Here is a 24,188-nt window from a genome sequence, read left to right on the forward strand (position 1 = left end):
ACTAATTATATGACAGAGCAATTATAACATCATAACCACCTTAACTTTTCAAATATGTAAACTAATATGTGTGCTTTCATTTTCTTCGTTGATATTAGCATGCATTTTTTCTTTTACCTTATTTTGTTTGACATACTTCTATTATCATTACTAGTCGATTGTAAATATATTTTAGTCACCATGGTGTGAATTCTTGTTAGTTTCCAGTATTGTTACCTGAGTTTAGATGTATATATCCATCAGCAAAGAATGCACCTTCTCTGGTACTATCTGCTTGCCTGGTGTCTGGTTAGAAAAAAATACAAAAACAAAAGATCCATTTTATTGTTTTTCTAAGGATCTTTTTGGGATCTGGAGGGTTTGGACTTCATTGTGTGACTGTTGGTGGATTAGAGTATGTTTGCAAAGCTGCTCTGGGCTTGAACAGAAGTAAAGATGGAATGTCTCCACACATGTACAATCAAACAAAAGCTGCACACACCAGAACGCCCACCTGGGGGCTTAAGACAGCGCGGCAAGAAACGAAGGCACACATGAAACTGAAGCAAATTTACTTAACTCACTAAATACTTCTAGATTACAAATTAGAATGACACCCACGTGTCCAGGCTGGTATCTGTAAATGTACTGAGATCACAGAGGATCGATTATTTTTACCTTTTTTTTTTCATTATTTTAACGGATTCCTTGTCTTCATCTTCTTTTCAGTCACTGAAAAACAACGCTCTTAAACAAGGTGAGGTTACATAAATTGCTTTGAAGCCGTTGTGCACTTAACCCAGCAGTCACTCCTTTCCATTGCACCAGAGTACACTACATAACCGACTGTCTATTTTAATCTATGTGGTCATGTTCCTTTGTCCTCACACATGCGGCACATTAGGCCTGTTTGGGACCAGGGATTTTTATAGTGAATAATGGTTTTCTACACAGGGGAAAGGTTCAGGTCCTGCCAATGAAGTGGTGGTGGGTATATCATGGCCCTCATTAAGCAGAGTTATTATAACCTGCTGCTGCACACTGCCACAGGACAGGATGAAAAACTGGACTTCCATTCCTCCGGCACGGGCGAACAATGCGCCGTTTCCTCTCCTCCCTTGATATCATTTCAACAACCTCAATAAAACGGTTGTATATTCATGTGGTGACATTTCTGCTCGGCCATAAAACATCTTCTGCGGGTCTCTGTAGAGTTTCCTGTTTAGAAAAAACACATGGGCAGACTCACTGCAATTGATTTGACATTGAATATAAACAGCGAAATGATAACATTTCACCACAAACACAGAACGTCCTGTACTTACGGTTTTACAACATATCATTTATCACAGATGGATTATGTACCAGATGGTTCCGTCCGTTCTACCACTCTCCATCACATATAAAAGGTGTTTTGATTGGTCGGTGGGACTCAGGTCTCATCTTGTTCAAGAAAATGTGTGAGAAATTTTTTGCTGCTGTATTTTATTTCAAGTGCTGACTAGTGACTAATGAACTTGTTTCCAATTGCTACCTGAAAACTAGAGACAAGTGGTCTCTAGTCCTTTTTTTAAAAAGAGTGTGAAAAAAAGTATATTTATTGTTATTGAATGCTGATTCTCAACTTTTTTTCCACCAGCCAGAATATCCGCAATGTGAAAAATACAAATCATAGTTTCCTCCCAGCTAGGGGGCGCTACTACAGGAAAGGACTCCTGTCGCATTTTTAAGCTTTGGAACAAAAAAGTCAAAAACGAAAATGGTTAAATGGTCATTTGGGTTGGAGGACATGACGTAAGCTAACGTTGAATGAGTTCTGGTTTCAGGGACGTCATCATGTATGTCCGCCGAATTTCCTCTTGTAGAAAAGAAAATGTTGACTTAAAAAATGTTCTCCAGAGCGCGATGGAGTTTGCAGATAGATAGACACATTTGAAAAAGTGGTTTTACAAACAATGAAGCACCTTTGAGCAGCTCCTCCTCACTTGCACTCTTGCAGGCAATGTTTACCCTGCGTGCTGCGATGCTGACACTTATAGAAACATCCTACAGAAACAATGACGAGACATTAAATAGATAAAAAAAACAACTACTATTTAATGTATTTCAGATTCAAGTCATGTAAACTTGGTTAGATTGGGAATTTTGGATTGTTGGTGGGTCAGCAACGTTCTCCATCGGCATTCGTTTAGGTTGTTTACAAAGAATGCCCTGCATTTTCGTCCATTTCCTGGTTTTGGTTTATTTGTAGGCGGACTAGCGTTGCTGGCGTTGGTGTGAATGCATCAGCACTGTTTCTGTCATTCTAATATTTACAGCCCAGTACCGACTCACAAGTACAGAATACCATAAATACTATACTAACTAAAGCTGAGCCCCCCAAAAAACTGCATATGACTCCTAATAGTGCTCCTCGGATGTCACAACAATATAAATTGGATTGGAGGACTGTATATGCCCACGTGCATCGAACAGAACAAAGCACTGTGAGGTCACAGACATTAAACGGAGAACAAAAATGCAAGTGGATCATCTTTTATGGGGCTCTCCTCCATTTTTGCCTCATTAAACTCCCTCCTGTAAGCTTACGCCGGTCCAGACAGATGGTGGCTCTCAGGTGAATTTTCTTGGGAGGGTCCCCTCTGAGGTTTCACAGTCCAGCGGCGGTTAATCACAGAATTCGTGGACTGACTGACTGACTGACTGAGCTCTGTGTGCTCGGCGGCATTTCTTCTTTACATTGCCGTGATCTGACAGGTAGCTCTGTCCTGTCCACCCCGGGGAAGACCTCATCTGGGGCCCATCTGACAGAAGCACAGTGTCACATCAGATTAAATCAGAGGTTCATCAAATAAAAAGTACAGGTGTAAGTTGGAATAGTACTTCATAGGATGGAACTTTCTCCCTTCCAACGACAAGATTTTAAAAGGGACGCTGAGGAAAGCTGCCAGGGATTTGCTTTCAGGATTCGTTTCCATCTTTCGGCTGGACGCTGCTCCATGAATACACAAGCAAGCAGTTGGTCAGGCAGGCTGGGATTTTGGATTTAAAACTGCCATTTTGCTTGGGCAAAATTTCCTCTTGCCAACAAAAGTGACCCAAAGTGCTTGACTAAGTGATTTTTAATGCCAGTGTGGTTTCTTAAAAGACGTTTCTAAATATAAACGTGGCTGGAAATGAGCTGAAGCCCTTTGGTATATGTTTGTGCACAGGATCAGGCTGGATGACTTCAAAAGAGCCTAGTCAGCTAATGAATTAATGTTTTGCTGGTGAACAACAGGATTTGCAATGTGGTTCTCGACATCTACAGTGAGAATTAGTGGGTCAACGTCTGTAACGCTGCAGCAGTCAGAGTCCCCCCGGTGTTCGGTAATGAACACGGCATGCTGCAGGTTCAGAGCCCTCACGTCCAGACCGGGGATGAAACAGTGGTTCTGACCTTGCAAATAGAATTTTAAAAACTAGTATTCACCCTGAGTCTGATTCATTTCATGATATCTTCATTGAAAAAAAAAAACTTTTTTTTTCACAAAGGAGGACAAGTGACCCCTAACTTTTGAACGGTAGTGTTCTTATGCTGGCATTACTCCAACATGTTCTGATGTACAATAGAATTACAAACACAAATTGTGTTTACTGTAAAATATTCACGTATGTAAGAACATTAAAGTTCCAGATGCATTCGAACACAAACACATCTGTATAGGTGGTCTGCATGCTCCTCTGGTTCTGTTTGTTATATCGGATCAATGCTGGATTCCTGATGTTGGGACGTGGGAGAGGACTTGCATGTTAATGAAGCTGTTTTTACTTGAGTGTGAGAGGAAGGAGAATGGAAATGAAATGTTATCGGGAATCTTTGGTAAAAGATGTTTGAACGTAAGCGTCCACCTGGATACTTCCCACACCCTCCGTTTTGTGATGCTAATGGGGTCCTGGTTGTTTTAATAAAATGAAAAACTGAAAAGGTGTTTTATGAGGGGTTTCTCTCATCATCATCATCGAGGACAAATGAGCTCATTATTATCACAGGATTATTTGTCGCTGTCATTCCACGGCAGTATCTGCTTAAGGCAGCAGCTGTAAAGAAGACCTATGGTCTGTGAAAGGGGGCCATCTACACCCAGCAGGGCCTCACTCACATGACGGACGAGGAGCTCGGCCCCACGCTTATTTATGACTACTTAAAGCTGTCAGGTGGAGATGATAAAAGGGGTGAGCGCTTGATTAGAAACTGCCCCCGGTCCTTGTGACCCATGACAGGAACAGATGAGCAGGGGAAAGGTGGTGATGGCGCCAGCGAAACAGGGTTTTTTTTTTTTTTCATGTTTTCACTTTGTTGGAGAGACACCAGACCAAAAGATGACTTGTGTGGATGTCAGGTTGTCATGAGAGATGTTCTTGTCGCACATTTGTTCGTCTTTCCAACCATCTGTGTGTGTTTGATGCGTATTTATCGACTGCAGGTTAACCAGGAGTACAGCGGAATACAATGGGAGGCTGCTCTCTTGGGAGATGTGCGCTGACGTTGATTAGAAAAAGATCAATTTTGCAATCAGCTCCATTGGGGTATTATGACCTTTTACTGGGACGTGCGCTCCAAAGGATGCAGCGTGCACACCATAACCCCAACGACAATTCAAATTGATTATTTTTTAAACAAGAAAACATTTCATCTAATCATCTTTAATTAAACTATAATATCAGAAATACCGACATGAGAATTAGCTAGAATATCTATATTTTGTCAGAGCGGATGCTTCTCAGCTCGTGGGCTGAGGATAGTCACACGGCTTTTTATCTATAATCTTATGTGCTAAGTGACTTTTCTGCTGCAATGCAGGTAACGCCGGAGTTCAAAGACTGATCGTCACTCTCAGCCATTTTTTTTTTTTCTCTAAATTGCTGCTGTGGCCATCTTGTTGAGTGGATGGTTAAGTGTCAGGGTCGAACTGAAGCGTGTTCTGCCGGTTGATGGACAGGGATTCGCTGAGCGATAAGAAGCCACACACACCAGATATTACCAGCGACACTCTGCCCAGTTTGATCACAACTCAAACAGCCAAACGAGGCTTCACCAGCCATCTCCTAAAGAAGATCAAACGCCGCTCCTGTTTCCTGCTGAAGAAAGAAATTTGCAGAAGCACGAGAGAACAAATGCCTTCATTAGTCGCCTTTTATCAGAGAACAGACACATCTGAATTCTACTGCTCTTCCCTCCTGTTACTCACAAAATTAAGTGTGTGCAGTTAATCAGTATTTAAAAGCTCACAGCCTATATCCTTGATGGCTCTGTGATGAATAAATACGGATTCTTAATTGTCTTCATTAACTTCAACACAGCCTCTGGCAAAAATGTCTGTCCCCACAGAAAAAAACTGTCCTCTTAGTGTGGCTTTACAATGCTCATTTCATGGTGGTACGTTTGCTGCGTGTGTGTGTGTGATATATTGTCGTCCTCACAATAACAGATTGTGGTTTAGGACGTGAGGTCCGAGGCTTGATGTGTTGTAAATATTCACAAAATGCGGGCAGCTAGCGTATCGGCAGGTACGTTTCGTTTTCACATTATTTCCAGTCAGCGCGCATCGACACTGCTGGAGTTGAGACAGAACTACCCTGTTGAAATTTGCTCACTTCGTGAGTAAGTATATCGGTCTTCTAAGAAGAAGAGTTTAGGTTTTAAGACACTTTGGACTGTGCTCCATGGTCGGACATGTGGATCGTGGTTGGCTTTCCTCTGTGGGCGCAGGCCTTCTCACTGAGACCAGGGACCCCAACAAAGAACGGATGCTGGCTGTGGGTGGTACATCATGAGCTCCAAGGCTTAACGGTAGTTTATAGAAGGTGTGTATTTATATATATATACTGTGATTCCAGCAACTGCTCTCTGAGCAGATTAGATGTTCTTCAGATTCCTCTGATGTTCATGTTCACACATACACAGCCAGTCCCAGCAGAACTTGTTCACTCATCAGTCACCACTGACAACTCGACTGTGTTTACAAAAGCTGCTTCATTTTGTAGCACATCATGTTTGTTGTTGTTGTTGTTGTTGTTGTTTTTCTGTTTTTTTTTAGCTGAGAATATTTGGAGATGTATTGTTATTTCTGTTCTGTTTTTCACAGTTATTTTCATAGTTATTTGTCTATGAAATGACAGTCAAAACATTTTTCTACTTTGCCTTTCGTATTCTGCCCTGTCTCAGGCTGGTTACTGTAAAACATTACAAACACCCGTTCGCATTTGCATATTGCTGATGGTGCGTCGATGCTCGGGGTCAAACAGGTAGCACAGATGTCGCACAGGAGGAGGAGGCAGACAGAGCTTTAAAAATTTACATGGGCACGCGCCTCTGCACGGCTTGTCCGTGGTCGACTGAGCCTCTGTTTTTTTCTGGCTGCATCAACTCGTCCACAGATGTCAAGACATGTCTCCTGCGGTCGAGACACAACCATCAATGATGCGCTGTCTGCTCGATATTAAAAACCTGTTTTACACAGATCTTCCTCAGCATTGTTTACAATCAATTCAATGCAGCTCTGCTGGGATGTGTTACGCAACAGCATCGTACCGTCTGGTCTCTAGGATCTAGTGTTACACTGTCTTGGCGCACCGCTCCCCCATCGAACCCTCCGCACCGATGTCAGCACAGCACAAATCAATACACGGATTCAAGGTGGGTATCCAATACCCACAGTTCACCGGCCTCTGAACAACTCCTCCATCTCCTCCACGTTCTACGTTGTTCATGTATATGAACCGACAGGTGATGGAAAAGGAACCAAACAGTAGAGACGAGCCGAGCTGGAGCGGTGGTTGAAACAGGGTCGCTCTCTCCTCACAGCTGCACAGTTAATTACAGTTTTGGATATGAACATCGTTTTTTTTTTTTTGTGTTCTGTGAGGTCACAGAGAACCTTGACCTTTTGTCAAAGTTCAAGCTGACCTTTGACCAGCAGTGGCGCCCACATATGCGCCGTTAGAATATGCAGCACAGTGCCTCGTTCAGATCCTCCTCAGGCTCTGAGGTCCTCGAGAGAGGCGGTGATCGGCACTCGCATCCCCATGCTTATGTGACAGTTCTGCATGTCAGAGGTGTTGATCATGTTGTTGCTAGGTTACAACCTATCATTATGAAAGAATAAGGAAGCTGAATGAAAAACATTGGATGGATGAAAAACAGCATGAAATGTGGAACGAGACTGAATGACATCCTAGGGAATATTTCTCCAACCTGGCCCAGCTGACGTTACTGACACAATTGGTCCCGACCATCATGTATACAACTACGCAACAATAACTGCTTCCTTAAAGGAAAATTGTTTATAGTTCATGATCTTGGGGAAAAGAAGGAAAACTACTGCCATCTTGTGGAATTTACAGGGAAAGACGTTCAAACACACAGCAGAGGAATTTTATTGGCAGTGCAAATCAGTGTGTGATACTCTTATGTTTCATGTGACAAACTGTTTAAGTGAGCATCATCTTGTTCAGTCATTTCATTTTCATTCTCACCGCACACACACACACACACACACACACACACATTGAGCTGTTCTATCAAGCGTATAACTCATGGAGATCAGTTTTGTTTCGTTGCAACAACACTGGCACTTTAATATCGTGGCATGTTGCTGATCCTCCCTGGGCACAGACCAAGGCCTATAAAAACATGATTATTTTCACAGCGGGGCATTTCACCGGATGCCATTCGGCCTCGGAATAAGTTCCAAGGCATGGGCAGCCTTGTTGTGATCGACCAGCTCCTAAGTAGGTGATTCAAATGCAGCTGTACCAGGAAGTACGCAGGCGACAATCAGAGTGGCCGTGTTTGAAGCACAAAGATTATTTGCCAGTGAGGAGGATTAATCAGGGTTGGGGCATTTGGAGCTGTGAGTAAAGAGGATAGCGATGGGCCACCAGGAAGATGATGAGGAATTTAGAATGCAATTTGTGGGCAGGAAGAGACTCTGTCTCAAAGCTATGGACCTTTTTATATTCTATATTTTTGTTTTGTTGAAGGTCCATTGCTCGCTGACAGAAACTACATCTCTCTCCATGTAGGGATGAAATATATCAATCCTGAATTCTGAATTAATCCAACCAGCACGAGAAGATCAAGAGGCTCTGCAGCTGTTCAGCTTTCCTCAACTTAGATATAAAAGTGGTGAAGATGAGATACACTGGTTCTTTTCAGCTTTAAACTGATCTCTTGTGCTATGAAGCTAAGGCACTAAAGAGACAAATCAAAACAAAAGACATCTCACTAACCAGAGCGAAAATGTCGCGTGAGGTCATAATGTCACTGTGATCTATCGGAATCATGGTCCTATCAGCAATCATGACTGGAGAACAGCTCAGTGTAGCCACAGCGGACGGGCACTGTGCAGTAAAAGACCTCGAAAGATGGAAAAACACCGATGAGGCAGCGTCCTGTGGGGCAATGTGAAGCTGCAGCGATAAAACCATTCAACTGGTTGTTGGTGAAGAAGCGAGGAACATTGTCAGACGCCACTATATGTCGTCAAAATGAATCAGCCGACTCGATGAAAACCTTAAAGCTGCTTCGTCAAAAAAAATCAATAACGGAGTCCATTATTATGCCGGAAGTGTGGGAATGTGACTGTGCTTAAGAAGATTCTCCCCACTGTGGCTTTGATTGGTAGGAGTGAGAACAGAGGATGAGACTGGACCGAGGTTTTTTATTTATTATCACATAACTGCAGCGAACCGGAGCCGCGTGGCAGCAAAGATATGAACCCATTGTTTTTATTTGAAAAAAGGCCAAAATATAACTAATTTAACAGCAACTGCTGCGTGTACAACTTTTTAATGACGCATCATATACTGTATATATGTATACATATATAGCCACTTCCAGAAATCACACATCTTTGAGTTAAAGTTTCCATAGATGATATTATTACTGGGACTTTTCCCTGCACGACATTTGAACAATGTACTCGACTACTGTTTACGTGGACGGAATCCTCGATCTCTAGCGACTTAATGGAAATAATTTTAGCTGCCGTATTCCCTGGAATCTACATTGCCATTGTCAGGTTTGTGTACCTGATAATCATTAGCTGCAGACGGGAAATGAACAAGATTTTACTTTGAAGACATTTTCTAGAGTACACAATGCAGGAGCAGTGGGCTTGACTGTAAGTGTGGTATAACACCGCACACACACACACAATCTGATGGAAACGCTGCCACAGTAGAGTGTGTGTGTGTGTGAGTGTGTGTGTGTGTGTGTGTGTGGTGTGTGTGTGTGCAGAAGCGTACATGTGGATGTGTGGGCCTCTGTATGTGATGTATTGATGTTGCATACTTGTATTTTGTCAAGCACCACGACTTGTCTCCAGCATGAATGTAAAGTTTCCAGTTGACACGAGGGCGAGCCGAGAATCTGCTGCCTTCACCTTGTGCGGACCAATAAAGGACCATATTTACTCCTTGTTAAAGCGGGATTGACAGGAGCCCGAGCTGATACAGATGAGGTTTCCCTCGGAGGAGCCATCGACAAAACGGAGACAAGGACCAGGCTGTCTAGTTAGCGCCTCAGCGGTTGTCCTCTGTGCTTCCCCACGACTGGAATGAAAGCCATGCAGCGTGACATTTCATCAATATAAGAAGGGTGGGCTCAAGGGGTTCAGTTCCTTAATCCAGACGGTTTATGTGGGCTCAGAACCACTCAAGAACCTATTCAGATGCATTACAAGTCCTGCACGTGGAAGGACAAGGATGACAGGACACCGGCAGCAGGCAGACCTTGGTTCCAGATTGGATGTCTGCCTGGCGAGACCCGAATTTCCATGTATTATTCAGTCCAGTTTTTCTATTTCTATAGTTTGCAATGTCACTGCAGCAGATCGCAGATTCTCTGAGCTGTTGTGACAAAGGACATTTTAAGTACATTCATGCAGCCACGTCTGGGCCAGTAACAGCAGACAGACGTCGTCGCAGTAATAGGAACGACAAGGCAGGGTGTGATGGAGTGGAGGCACTCAGTTCAGTGGTCGATTATGTCTGAAACCCAAAGAGATGAACCGGTGAATCAGCTGCAGCAGCCTGCCCCCATTTCCACGTACATCTCGCTAATAGAATTCAAATGAAAATGAAACAAACAAACAAACCGATTCCTATCGTGCTTTCAAAAAACGCACAAAACACTTCGCATAAAATCCAAAAAGTAACAGAATATGAAGGAGATAAACCCATAGACACAGTCAAATGAGATTGCCTCCCAGGTCTCCTCAACCAAGGAATGTTCCGGCGCAGTCTGCCAGAGGATCTAAGACAACAAACAAACCCAACCGTTTCCATGGAGACAACATAACAAGAACACACCTCCCAGAAACACAATTACAGGAACCACTCCATTCTCACTGCATTTCATCCAAAGTGCACGTTCACTGTGACGAGTTCACACTTGACGGACAGGACGAGGACGCGATCGTCGGTGTAATGACGCCCTGGTACGTGCCCTTGAGAAGATTAGGACCTTGTTCTCCATTTGATCTTCTCTCTCCAAAGTCGCGACGGCCGCAAGGCCACGACAGGAGGAGCTTAGAGCGCTGAAAATGCCATAACCTTTGGTTATGTAATATTTTGTAACATAAGACGCGCAGCAGACAGGGGATCGGAGCCTCGCTTTACAGTCTGTGATCTTCACGAGCGAGCTTGACAGCCAACTCACAATCCCAGTGTAAATTTGTGTCAGCGTCATGTTACCTGGAGGTTCCCAGAGTCATACGACGTCCAGCCGCACTCGGTTTTAGAAGAAGAACAATAACAATGCCGGTGTGTGCCGAGGTTCAAATCACTCAAGGGTCACAATCAGATCATCTCAAAGATAAGCAGCCCCCACCGCCGTTTCTAGCTGACAGCACATCTCCAGTAGATCCTGTGCGTCCTGATACTTAAATGTGGTGTCGGAGAAATGTGATTCTGATCCAAACCAACTGGCCCGAGACTTCCTGTCAGCAGCTGTTGTGTGAGCGACGGACGCGCTGGCATCACTAATTACCGCTGTAAGATACAACCCTTGTCTCTAACTTGTCATTGGTAGCCCTTCATTGTCCCTCAGGTTATACCCCCCCCCCCCTCCCCAATTCCCACCCCTGTCCTCCTTCCCCAGCACCCTCACCCCACTCCTTCATATTAACCCACCCACCCGACCAACATCCATCTGCCTGAAAAGAGGCAGCTTCTTCTCGACGGACTGTCTGGTCACCAGCTTGCAGAGGGTAGGGTGGCGGGGGGGAGCAGAATCTGATGGGTTTTCCCGAAGGATTAACATCCAGGAAAACACGGGAGGCAGCAAATTTAAGTTTATAGCACGTCTAAGGTGCCTGGAGGGGGAGGGAGGACAGAGCGGTGGACAGGTAAAGCCTTTCTCATCCCTGTTTGTTTGTGTTGTGGGGGCTCAGACATCTCTTCCTCCTGGTATAAAAGTGGATAGTAGTTTATGAAATGACAGAAGAGGGGAGTTTTTTACGGGGCGCCAAAGGTTTTAAAGGAACACTAGATAAGAGAGTTCATTTTTACTCTGTTTCGTCAACGCTTTATTGATGTATGAGACCAATTACGACTGAATATGAAGAAAATGAAACACTTAAGTATGCTGGCATAGAGCTGAAAGTCATTCATTCAGTTAGTACATTGATATAAAACTATACTGATTTATGAATTTTCAAGGAAAATAGCTGAAATGTTTTCCCATTTTCGAACGTTCAATACACTTCGGATGAGACGTGACAGGGAGCAGTGTGCCGGCTTTTTTCTTTTTTTCTTTGTTTGTGATTATTATGGGTTAGAAAACCACCAGTAGACTCATCTAAATTCTGAACGTCTGAGAGTCACGTCATGTGTCACCATGAAGTGTCCACACTGTGTTTAAAAAAAACATTTGAAGCAATGTGGCGATGACATCATTTCATACTTTGTCTGTTTCATCGAGAATCAAAGACTTTGTTGAGTGATGCGTGTGAAGTTTGCACAGCGTTGCAGTAGAAAGGGAACACGGAGCCCACAGACGGTCAGGAACACCCTAATGTTCCAGAACGTCCGACAGATGTCTGGTGAATTTTAAGGCCACTGAAGAACAGAGATCATCATCATATTATTGCTTAAAAAGGGACAAAGGACACAAAACGGGGATCCAGAAAACCACCTCAGTGCCTTTTTGTTCCCTTCTGATCAGTAGTTCTGTCTGATGTGACATCTGCCACCTCCTGCCAACGCACTGCCGCTTCATCTGTGAAGGTCTCTAACGTGCAAGACAGACTCCGTTTAATATGTGCAGCACGCCAGGCAGCAGTGGGGTCGATGTCTCTGCGTGGACGACCGTCTCTCACAGACAGAGCCCCCTGCTGGTTGTTTAAACACCTCACCAGCTGGTCTGAGGTCGTCGTCCTGCAGATTCCGGATTTTAAAACGATGCTGCTGGAAGTGGGTGTGAGGGCAGCCCGTGTTATGTTTACATCCTACTGCACGAAAGCATTTAACACACAAAGAGAAGATTTCATGTAGGAGACACATATGTACCAACACCAATGTTTACACACCGTTTTCCATTTCCAGACTTGTGTTTCGTTGGTGGACCCCAAGATCCAAGATGTTGAAAAGGACAAAGACCCAGAGAGAAAGTAACAACTTTTTTTTTTTTTTTTTTTCCTACAAAGTTGTTCCACATCAATTTTTGTTCAATTCCTCTGGTCACAGTTATGTGTTTATGAGTGGAAACAGTGAACTACTGTATAGACATAGGAAGCATCATCTTTAATGTAGCTGCATTAGTTTAATTGTTTTCTCATTTACCAAAACCAGTGTTCAAGTAAACTGAAAGAAAATAAGCCTCTAATAATCCAGTGAAACACAATTAGCTTATTCAGCTAAAGTTTGATGAACTCAGTGTTTGGTTATGTGTCTTTTAAGTCTTTTAATATATAAAAGCTGTGACCTTGTATGAGTTTTAGTGAATATACTGGAAGTACGTATACTTGTACAGTATGTACCTGAAATACTGGGAATTTCTCTCAGGAGATAAAATAAAGTATCTATCTAAAGTATTTATCTATCTAGTAATGGATCAGAACTTGAGAAGAAAAAAGTTTGAGGGGTATTTTTGTCTCTCTTAGTTTTCTTTTGCTCGCGTCCATTTTAAAACTGTTTCTCCAGACCTTCACTTTCATCAGTAAAAGACACAGAAACACCTAAAAATATCTTTGTAAACTTCGTCAGGACCACGTGAGCTGGACCTTCACCAACTGGCAGCCGTCGGAAAGCTGCTCGACTAAAGGTCTTTACTCTCGAGCTTTAGTGATAAACTGAGTTGGGGAAGAAAACAATCCGTGGATTAAAGCTGCCGATCTACTGGCCTTTACTGGGACGCTCTCAGAGCTGCAGTTTAATGACGTGCCTATTTCAGTCCAATATTTTTAAATCCCATTCTCTATTCTCCTCTTTTTTGTCCTGTGTATTTGTCTATTTATCAGCCACACACACACACACACACACACACACACACAGAAAACTGACAAATAAATATTGAGTCTGACCTCATGCAGAGATTCCTGTGAACGTTCCTGTCAGTCTCTTGCAAACGCTGCCAACGGAGCCGATGTGATTTCTTTTCACACAGATTTTTCCATCGTTCATCAGTACATTCAACGTTTTAACGAAGTGTCTGGAAGCAAATCAGGTGAATTTGTATTACTTTGTTATTCAAAAATGAATAAATAAATGACACATTTTGTATTTTTGGCTTCTGTGCTCAATTATTTACTAGCCTGTCTAAGGTTTTTTGTGCAGAGGGGCTTGTTGTTGTTTTTGAAATTTTATCATAGAACTGAAACATGTCAGATGGCAACACAAGGAGTACTTGGAGTAAGTTTAACTATCCTGACCTCTGCTGGTTGAAAATAGAACTATTTCTATCTCTTTTTTTAAGATACTTTACTCTGCCAGCTTACCATTTACTTACTTACTAAGGTATGTACTTATCTTTTTGTTTATTCATATATTCATTTAGCTGTTTTCCGGAAGAGATCTAAAATTCCTGGGGTGATCATCACACAGAACATTAACAACCTGCCTGAAGGGAAAAGCACCCCAGACTTCCAGGGTAAACCAGCTCCAACATCCGTCCAGGAAGGTGAGACATCACTGCAGAACGGCCGAAAGAACTCATGCAACTAACGATGCATGTCAAATTTTCACAGCACCAACATGTACAGAGGTGAGAATGAACGTGCGATACCATTTTTTTAAAGGTAAATTAGCTGTATTTAAGGCCGTGGTGAGTGGGGATCCAAAGCCGGAGGTCTCGTGGAGAAGAGCTAAAGGCAACATATCAGACAAGGACAAATATCACAGTAAATATGATGAGTCGACTGGGGAGTACGTACTCGAGGTGGGTCACTGAAACCGTCCTCTCACAGTAAGAGTGAGTCGCACTGACTTGTCGAGCCTCGTTTCATTTTATTTTCTAGATCCACGCAGTGTCCGCTGCGGACGCAGATGTATACAAATGTGTAGCTGTGAATGAATACGGCAAAGCTGTTTGCACGACAACACTGACTGTGATCAACCGTAAGGTTACTGTTACTTCACGCACTACTTCAGTAAATATGTTAATGAGATTATATAATGAAATGTTTATTTGTTTTTCAGCTTTGGAAAGCCCATTAGATTTCAGAAAACTCTTAAGGAGTAAGAAGGAAAGGTAGATGTTCCGACTCCTCCCTCGGTGTTTCGACATACTCGTTTTTTTTTGTTTTGTTTTTTTTGGTCCAGTATGTGAAATAAATCCATTTGTGTATTCCATGTAGTAAAGCAGAGGACAACAGGGCCAAGACAGCGGATGAGATCACCGAAGATGAGAGATTCTGGCAGGCCATGCTCAACGCCGACAGGAACGACTACGAACGAATCTGTGCTGAGTTCGGTGTCGCCGACGTCCATCAGATACTCAAGAATTTGGAGGAGAAGAAGAAGAGCAAGGCAAGAAAAGTTCCCTACATGACAGGGACATTGTCATTGTAAGGGTTTATCGCTTTGCTCCTCGACGTGTTTGCTTTTCCCAAGTTTTCCATGTGTCGGCAGAACGGAATGATTCCCTACGATGAAGATTCAGCGGAGAAAAAAGGTCTGATGAGCGCAAAGGATTTTAGCATTAAGGACGGAGGCCTAAATCACCTCGATAGCGAAGACGTCCACCCCCCTCCCTGCTGATTTTGAACGTGGGTTCAAGAGCATAAATAAAAGTTAACAACACTTCAATTCCTTCTTTTTTCTATTTGACATGTATCATGTCAAAGGAAGCATATTACAATTATGTTGTCATTACAATTCTATAATTATAATCAGAGGAAAGATGCTACTTACATTAGCATATTAGCTACTGAGACGTAATGCCGGTCACAAACACTTTTACAAACTCTCACACAACCTGTATGCACATGGTTCGTAACCGACAAACCTCGTTTATGTCATATTTTCTTTTCTGCGTGTGATTACGTACAGGTTCTGATGTGGACTTTGTTGTCCGAATGAAAGAGGTCGCCGCCCAGGAGCAAGACGATGCCCTTTTTGAGTGTGTCCTGACACAGCCGTTACCCACAATCACGTGGACGGCCAAAGGCAAAGTCCTGGAGGACGGAGAAAAATACAGCATAACGGTGTCTGACCACAAACTGATCCACAGGCTGATCGTCAAGGACTGCACGCAGCACGACAAAGCCATCTACTCAGCCACGGCTGCTGAGTCATCGTGCAGCGCCTGGCTGATTGTAGAAGGTAAACGTCTCAAAGAAAAAGCCATGTCAGTCATACCCAGAGTCCAGATTTGGAAAGACAAATGTGAATAACAGCAAGTTGTGCTGCCCCATAAGATGAGACAGACCCCCCGTCTGCTGGCACAAAGAAGACCGGCAGGAGGTTGGTCGGCGGAGCGGGGGCGGACCTGGAGAGAGTGGCCAAAGAGCAGCAGACCAAAAACCGAGAAGAGATGGAGAAGATTTTAGCAGCAGCCAGAGCGAACCATGACGTGGGACAGCTGACAGGCAGCTCCAGAAGAGAGGGTGACCTGAAAAAAGTCATCAGAGCAGAGGAGATGGGGGCCGTGTTCGAGGCAGCAGGTAGATCGGAGGAGACGGAGGAGACTGGCCTCCTGTTTTCTGTGGGTGATGGGTTCCCTCTCGTGTCGGTGCAGAGTCCAGCGGCTGGTTCGACGGCGTTGAGGCGAATCCCAACAATGACAACGCTTCTGACTCTGTGACGCATCCAGAGACGAGCGGGAAGGTCAAACAGAAGGTCAAGCGGAAAAAAACAAACACGTGGTAAGAAGCAGCCGCCGGCGAGAGCCTTTCCTGCTGCGTCTAATTACATGAACGTGCTGTGATGGCAGTTACAAATATGTACAAATAGTTTTAAGCATATACAATGTGCTGAATCAGCAGGATATTTGTGTGTGTGTGTGCGCTCAAAATAAATGAACATGAATTAAAACTTGTGTAAAGTTAAATGCACATGACACAGATCCAAATGAACCAGCGTATTCCAGTGACGACGACAACGACGATGATTCCACCGATAGGCTCGAGCGTCCGACTCATTCAAAACCGCAGGATGGAGTCGACGGTAAGAGCGCTACATCACTGTGAGGTGGTTTACGGGGAAAACGTACCGCTGCACGTGTTGGTCATCCATCTAAAGCTCTGTTTTTTTAACCTCAGGTGAAAGTACGTCTCTGAATGAACAGAGTGAGTCTAGTGAAACTGGTGCTGCCGCAGCGTCGAGGCGTAAGAGGCACGGCCCGCTGATAGAGGACCTGGTGACTGGTCAGTGAGAGCACATCTGTTGTAAACTGACATTTCTCATTCACTGGTCACTGGCGTGTCAACACCAAAAGACTCATGCAACGAAAATGTCAACAAAAATAATGTGCAGCACGTGTCCCGCGCGTGTTTTCACCTGTGTTTTGTTAGATCCAGGGGTTCAGTTCGTCTTTGGTCTGTCGGACGTCAGTGCCATCGTCGGTGCGACGGCGGAGTTGACGTGCAAGCTGAGCAGTGAAGACTGCGTGGGAGGCTGGTTCCGAGACGGAAAAAAGGTTTGTGGTCTCTGCACGCTTACATTCACTTCACATGTTTGTGCTGCACAACACCACAAAGAAAATAATGAAACAAAATTGTCAAAATTCCCCAAATTATTAAATTTGTCTGTTTGGCTGTCAAATGACTGCAAAAGTTCTGAACGGATTTGAATGAAATGTTGAGTAAATGCTGCTAATGGACCTGGACCAGATGATCAAATGTTGTTTTCATGTTCTGGAACTATCTGAATCCAGGTATCTATTGAAGGATTCTTCCTCATTGTCAGATAGAGACATTTTCACAACGTTGCTAATGATTTTTTTTTCTATTAACTGTTTGACTATTAGTGACACATTCATGTTTTGATGATCAAAGAATTTATTAGAGGAGATCAAATGAATGGAGGACGATAATATTGAGGGAAATGACCTGATTGGAGGAGGTCTGAGCTCTACCCGTGTGTGTGGTTTCTGGTTGTAGATGAATTCACTGACTGAATCTGTTTACATATGTCAGTTGATCTTGTCTTTGTCTGTCGAATCAACTTCAGCTGTCTGCCCTCTAATCCTTCTGATCAGATTTCCCCAGATGACAATTTCACAATCATCAAAGATGGCGCTGTCCATAAATTAATCATAATCAGATGCCAGGACGAGCACTCTGGGAAGTACCGCTTTGAGGCAGAGAGTCGGAAAACAGAGGCGATGATCAACGTCAAAGGTTTGACAAGTCGTCTGAACAAGAAAAACGTTTTCATCGAGTAAAGTCAGCACCGACTCATTCTGACTGCTTTAGATCCTCCCAGATTTGACCCTGAGGACCTCGGTGCATTCTCCAACCCTGTCACTGTTAAAGTGGGGCAGAACGCCATCTTTAAGCTGCAGTTCGTCGGTCACCAACCCATAAAGATTCAGTGGTACAGAGAGGGAGAGGAACTCCTGGACGACAGCACCACCAAGATCGAGAAATCCAACTTCCACAGCCGCTTGCTCCTCAGCCGGTGCCAGAGAAAAGGCACGGGAGAGATCAAGATCAAGCTGAAGAACGAAGATGGCTTCGTGGAGGCCATATCCCAGCTAACTGTGCTCGGTAAGTCGGTGAAACAAACAGATAAACGGTTTGCGTCATTAACACAACAAATGTCAAGTTTTCTTTTCTATTAGTTGATGAGTGTGACAGTTCAAAAATGTTATGAGTAAAATACTGTATGAAAGTAGCTGTTTATATATATGTTCTTGTAATAATGCTAAAGTTTAAATTCTGCTTTAAATTAATTTTTCAACATCTCTTAATCGTTAATAGTTAATGCTTTTATGTTATTACTATTTTTATTAGTTTAAATTAATATTCGAATTTATCATCTTTCAGTATTTTAATCTACATCCATTTATTTATTGAGCTCCTTTTCTTTATTTGATCGGTTTTATCCAGTCTGTGGTGTTTCCTCATAGGTTCAGTTACCTTCCCTCTGGGATATGTGATGTGTATGTGTGTACATAGACACAATGCTACGCGTGTGTGTGTGTGTGTGTGTGTGTGTGTGTGTGTGTGTGCATGGCCTTGGGTTTAATTTCTTTCTTTTTGAAATTTCTTTCATTTAATTTCTTTTGGGGGGATTTTATGTTGTGAAACCACTTTGTGCCACATTTTTTTTGATTGAAAAGTGCTTTAGAAATAAAGTCTTATGGATTGAATCCAATATAATCAGGAGTTATGGGGGTGTTTTTTTTTCTTTCTTTCTTTTTTTAATCCATAGTTGTTACTCACAAAGAACTCCCTTTTCTTTATTTCCTGTGTTTCAGACAAACCCACGGCACCTTTGGGCCCTGCAGAGGTAACAGACAGTTCACCTACATGTATTGAATTCAGGTGGAGGCCCCCGAAGGACGATGGCGGCTCCCCGGTGATTAACTACATCATGGAGCGACAGCAGGTGGGCCGCAACACCTGGAAGAAAATCGGAGAAAGCCCCGGCTTGCCCAGCTACCGTGACACAAATGTGGAACGAGGACGAAAATATTGCTACAGAATCCGAGCGGCGACTGCGGAAGGTGTGAGCGACGTGATGGAGACAGATGAAATGCAAGCTGGCACCCTCGGTGAGCCAAACTGGAGCAGGAGCACTTCATCATGGCCGACCACACAAACACAGTAATGCACGTTAAACGCTGTAAAAGGGGTCAGCTACCCAGAACATGAATGTTTGAATGAATCAAACAAATTCCCAACATTGATAGTTATGTCTGTTCTTATGCGTTAACTTAATCTCTAAACCAGCATTTTCGTATTTTTCTGCTTGTGTGTTCCAGCCTTTCCCGGTCCTCCAGCTCCTCCAAAGGTCGTCAGCGCCTTCGACGACTGCATAAATCTTTCTTGGGCATCGCCGAGTAAAAACGGGAGGGTCCCATATTTTGGGCTACATCCTGGAGAAACGCAAGAAGGGGAGTAACCTCTGGACAGTCGTCAATGCAAGTGATGAGCTAATAAAAGGTGTGCTTTGAATGGACGGTTCAGACGGACGCCATAGCAGACTGGAGCCGTGACGTGTTCTTGTCCCCCCCAGGGAAGACGTATGCGGTGAAGGATGTGGTGGCAGGCATGGCGTACGAGTTCAGGGTTACGGCTATAAACCTCTCAGGAGTTGGAGAGTTCAGCAACCCCTGCGAATTTGTTTTTGCACGGGATCCGAAGAGTAAGTGACACAGCGATAACCTGGAATGTACCGTCCGCAAACGTGGATTTGTCCTGAAGGGCCGTCTGGGCGCGAACCATTGGATCATCAGCTATGAACAAAATCACATGGGTCTCTCTGATGTAGGCAGGCTCAGAATGTGCAGAATCTGTGGGCGGGGCTTACCAGAATGACAGTAGCGGTTATTTACAGAACAAAAATGTCTGCTGATGAGGAGCGGTGGTTTCAACAGGAAAAAGAGTTGGACGTTTTGGCCGAAGACCCACAAAGCATTGTTTCCATCCCATCAAACTCATTCTTTTCAATGTCAGAAAACTCTGACATTGACTTGTTTCTCTGACAACATCACCTTGTACGTTGCTGTGATCGGTCATAATCCAGTAGGGTGGTAGGGTTGGTGCCGCCCCTTCAGTTGCGAAGGTCTATCGCCCGTTTCTAGAGCCTCTGTCTTTCTATATGTGGTAAACGTGACTTTGATGCCGTCCTTTCCTTTCCTTCAGAACCTCCCGGTAAAGTTACGAGCCTGAAGCTGACAGAAACCTCGTACAATCACTTAGTCTTGACCTGGACCAAACCTGAGGAGAAACCCAACGTACAGGATGAAGCTAAAGGATATTTTGTGGAGATCCGTCCGGCAGAGTGCCTAGAATGGTCCCGCTGCAACAGCAGCCCGATCATCACCACCTCCTTCAGTGTGAAAGGCCTCAAGTCGATGGACATGTACTGGGTGAGAGTGATTGCAACAAACGACGGAGGTGACAGCGATCCGCTATGTCATTGCGATGCCGTCTCCTGGTAGGTCAACTCCTTAGTCATACATGGGAGCAGTAAATGCCATTCCACATTTCAGGAGATTCCACTGATGATATAGATTTTGCAGTAACCTCTTGAACTTAAAAAGGTCTTTGTGTTTTTTCTCCTTTCAGTGCGACCAAAGTTCACAAACCACAAGATGAAGATGTTCATGGTGGTGAGGGCGGGAAACTCTGTCAGAATCAACATCAGCTTTGAAGTGAGGCATATGCAGTAATTTTGTTAAGAACAAAGCCAATATATGATTAGAATCAGGGCTACAATGAATACTTTTACCCAGGCCTCCCCACGACCAAACATTACCTGGCTGAAGGACAACGTGCCGGTGAAAAAGAAAGTCACCGTTAGTAACTCTGACGGCTCGTCACAGCTGTTGATCCCCTCGTCTGAGCGCTGCGATTCGGGTATCTACTCCATTGTGGTGAAAAACCTCGCAGGACAGGAGACGTTCAGCACTGAAGTCAGGGTCACAGGTAGGGGATGTCAGGATCGACCCATCTTTGCGATTATAAACGTCTCAACGGTATCTCGCATGTCACAGAAACTCCTCGGCTGCTCTCCTTCTACTTGTGACTAGACTAGATTGCTACTAGACTAGTTCAACTGGATACTTGTTAACAATAATACTGACTAGACTAGATTTTTTAAACAGCACTTGCGCATGTGTACATTTCAGGCATCCCTAGTTTTTAGTTCCAGGGTCTCCTCATGGGGGGCCTCTACACTGGGAGTTCCGTTTACGCACGAGTTTATGAGTTTACTCACTTGGATGTTGTCCTGGTGAGCCCATGGGGCTGGGGCCGGGTTCGAGGGGTCTCTGGGCTGGCGGCACCCCCTCGGGCCATGGACTGTGATGCCCCTCTCTGTGGATGAGCTCCCCAAAGGGGCTTTTCCTCACTTGGTTCCTCAGTGCCATGTCACTATACTAACAGTTACGGTCGAGTAGAATGTGTGTGTCTGTTTGTGGGTCTTTGTAGGTGTGATGTATTTATGTTACATGTTTTTGAACGGAAGCCAATTGCATTCACTTCACATACAAACAAATTCTATTTATTAGGTATTTTTTTCTGTTTTTTATTGTATTCTTTCTATTTTTCGTGGTAATTTCCTTTTCTGTTTTTTTAGAATTTTGTTCAGTGTTCAATTGTACTAATTTCTGTGTTTTTCGTTGTATTTGTTCTGTTTTTCATTGTATTTTTCTGTTTTTCATAGTAATATTATTTTCTGTTTTTCGTGGTATTTTGTTGTTTTTCATGGTTATTTTTCTTGACTGAGTATTTCTTTTAAGTTAAGGGTGACATCATTCCTTTCTTGAGCGCTCAAAATAATGTAAGCAAACACGACCCACTAATTTAGTTTAATACTAAATGACATTGTTTGAATGAATTTGTCAAGTGAATCCAATACACTTCTGTAGTAAGCACTTTCTGTTGCGTTTTTAATGTCTGAAAAGTGCTAGAAATAAACTTTGATTGATTCCTCATTAATCTAAAACTGACTGACTGCATTGACAGACGATCCAAAGCCTCCTGGACCGGTGGAACTGGAGGAGAACGTGCCTGGAACAGTGACAGTCACCTGGGAGCCTTCTCCTGATGAGAACGGGAATGACCGGCTCCACTACACGGTGTCGGCACTGGACTCTACCAAACGTACGTGGACCACGGTGGCAGAGAGGCTTTTCAATAACAAGTTCACCGTCTGCAACATCATGCACGGGAGGGAGTATCATTTCAGAGTGTACGCCAAGAACGACATGGGCGTCTCTGCACCGTCAGAGTCACCGACCTGGGGGATGCAGAAAAAGAAAGGTGTGCGAGTTTGAAAACTTCAAAAAAAATGAATTTGAAAAATTCATTCCTAAGAAAAATAAATACTCAATTGATGTTTTGTTTTAGAAAAGTTCCTGGTGAGCACACCAACCAGAAAGGACTGCGATTTGCAATGTGCGCCGACTTTTATCGTGCCTTTGAAGCTGCACACCGCACCCAAAGGCTACGAATGCTACATGAGCTGTGCGGTGAAGGGGAATCCAAACCTCGGTCACATGGTATCGAAATCACGTCAGTCTGAACACAAATACCAACTATTACATCTCCAACACGTGTGGAGTTTGCTCCATGTTAATCCTCCGCGTGGGCCCCAAAGACACGGGAGAGTACACCATGACCGCAGAGAACGCGCTGGGACGCGCTGAGTGCACCACCGTTCTCAGTGTCCAAGGTCAGAAGAAAAGAAATTTAATGGGGAAAAAAAAAAAAAAACACTCGGTGATCCTAAATGCTTGTGTGTGTGTGGTGTGTGTGTGTCTCCTCTACAGAGTGAAGAAAGTCAACACAGAAGTTCCTGGAACACATCTAATCCAAGTAGTGGTTGAAGTGGTTGTGCTGCTTTGATAATCTGAAATAAAAATGATTCCTGAAAGAAAATATTGTTCACGTCACTCACACAACTGACCTAATAAATCTGCTGAATCATTTAAAAGACGGCAGCTGAATGTCGGGTGGGGAGCTCCATGCTGGTCATGTGACATCACCAACCACCATGGACGTTCATGCTACGGTCACATTCTTGCAGGTTAAGTGACACGTTCCATCACACGTTCCCTCCATGCTGGGGTCCATGCTGAGATCAGCTCCTGTAACCACAGCAACCGGAGATGATGAATGAATGAATGAATGAATTCTGATTAGGTTCAGCCACGGAGAGGCGTGATTTAAAAAGGAGTTTCCCTCTACGAAACTTTCAGAGAAATTGTGTAGTTAATTAACCCTTTTTGAACACACTTTTGGAATGGATGGAAATGAGCTTAGATTCAAGGTTCAGTCTTTGGTTTATTGTCTTTCTGACATATTTATAACTTAACAAACACAAGGAAGTGGAATTAGACAAACTAAATAACAATAGAGCATCCTACCAAAAACACACACTAAATAATAAATAATACCCGAACCTGGTGCAGGGGGAGGGGCCTCCATCCTCTGCTGCCCCAAATACGGTTTCCATGGCTACGACCTCGACCTGATTCCTGCAGAGATGCATTATTTAAGTCACGTTACACACAGTAGGATGCATTTTACTTCCGGTCTGGTGCCGGAGACGTACGCGCTTTGCGGATGACAGACGCGCACATGGTGGACGGGGACCAAGCCCCGCCCCCCTTACGGCGCCCTGAGCCTCCTGATTGGACGAGCGGCCCCTTCGGCTCACGCCTCCATCCGGATCTTCTTCATGTGTCCGTCAAGAGCCGCCGCAGCTCGTCGCTGCTGATTCGAGCAGGTGGGTCCGAGCCGGAACTGTGAGGCGCTGCAGCTCGACCCGACCCGAACCGACCCGAACCAGGACCAGGACCAGGACCAGCTCTCCGCAGCCGCGTCGGGACATTGTGTTCTGTCTGTGAGGCGGGGGGGTTAACATGACGGCCAAACATCGGAAAGGGAAAAGCAACCACAAACCAGAGGAGAACTTTGTCAAGAAGGAAGTCACGGAACCAGAAGTTCGAGCAGGAGCTGCAGGAGGAGGAGGAGGAGGAGGAGGAGGGGGAAGAAGAGGAGGTGGAGGTGGATACAACCCCACCGTGGTCCTGGTTCTGGTGCTGA

The 24,188-nt window shown here is 44.1% G+C and overlaps 1 protein-coding gene across 1 annotated transcript; it reads left to right on the top strand.

Moving 5' to 3' along the window:
* Window positions 1-5,504: 5,504 nt before the first annotated feature.
* Window positions 5,505-23,891, top strand: LOC144739619 (immunoglobulin-like and fibronectin type III domain-containing protein 1). Its single transcript, XM_078622546.1, is given in 29 exon segments — window positions 5,505-5,529; window positions 5,732-5,785; window positions 6,268-6,345; window positions 14,021-14,143; window positions 14,262-14,401; window positions 14,481-14,580; window positions 14,662-14,713; window positions 14,820-14,991; window positions 15,076-15,136; window positions 15,514-15,786; window positions 15,882-16,127; window positions 16,202-16,328; window positions 16,553-16,629; window positions 16,725-16,829; window positions 16,977-17,101; window positions 17,663-17,804; window positions 17,880-18,173; window positions 18,887-19,183; window positions 19,394-19,473; window positions 19,475-19,574; window positions 19,648-19,776; window positions 20,277-20,544; window positions 20,546-20,571; window positions 20,703-20,788; window positions 20,870-21,062; window positions 22,104-22,400; window positions 22,488-22,626; window positions 22,628-22,812; window positions 23,713-23,891. Coding segments are annotated over 29 exon segments (4,173 nt in total).
* The last annotated feature ends 297 nt before the right edge of the window (window positions 23,892-24,188 follow it).

This window comes from Lampetra planeri, unplaced genomic scaffold, assembly GCF_965212315.1.
Source record: "Lampetra planeri unplaced genomic scaffold, kcLamPlan1.2.h2 scaffold_1601, whole genome shotgun sequence".
NCBI classification, from domain to species: Eukaryota; Metazoa; Chordata; class Hyperoartia; order Petromyzontiformes; family Petromyzontidae; genus Lampetra; species Lampetra planeri.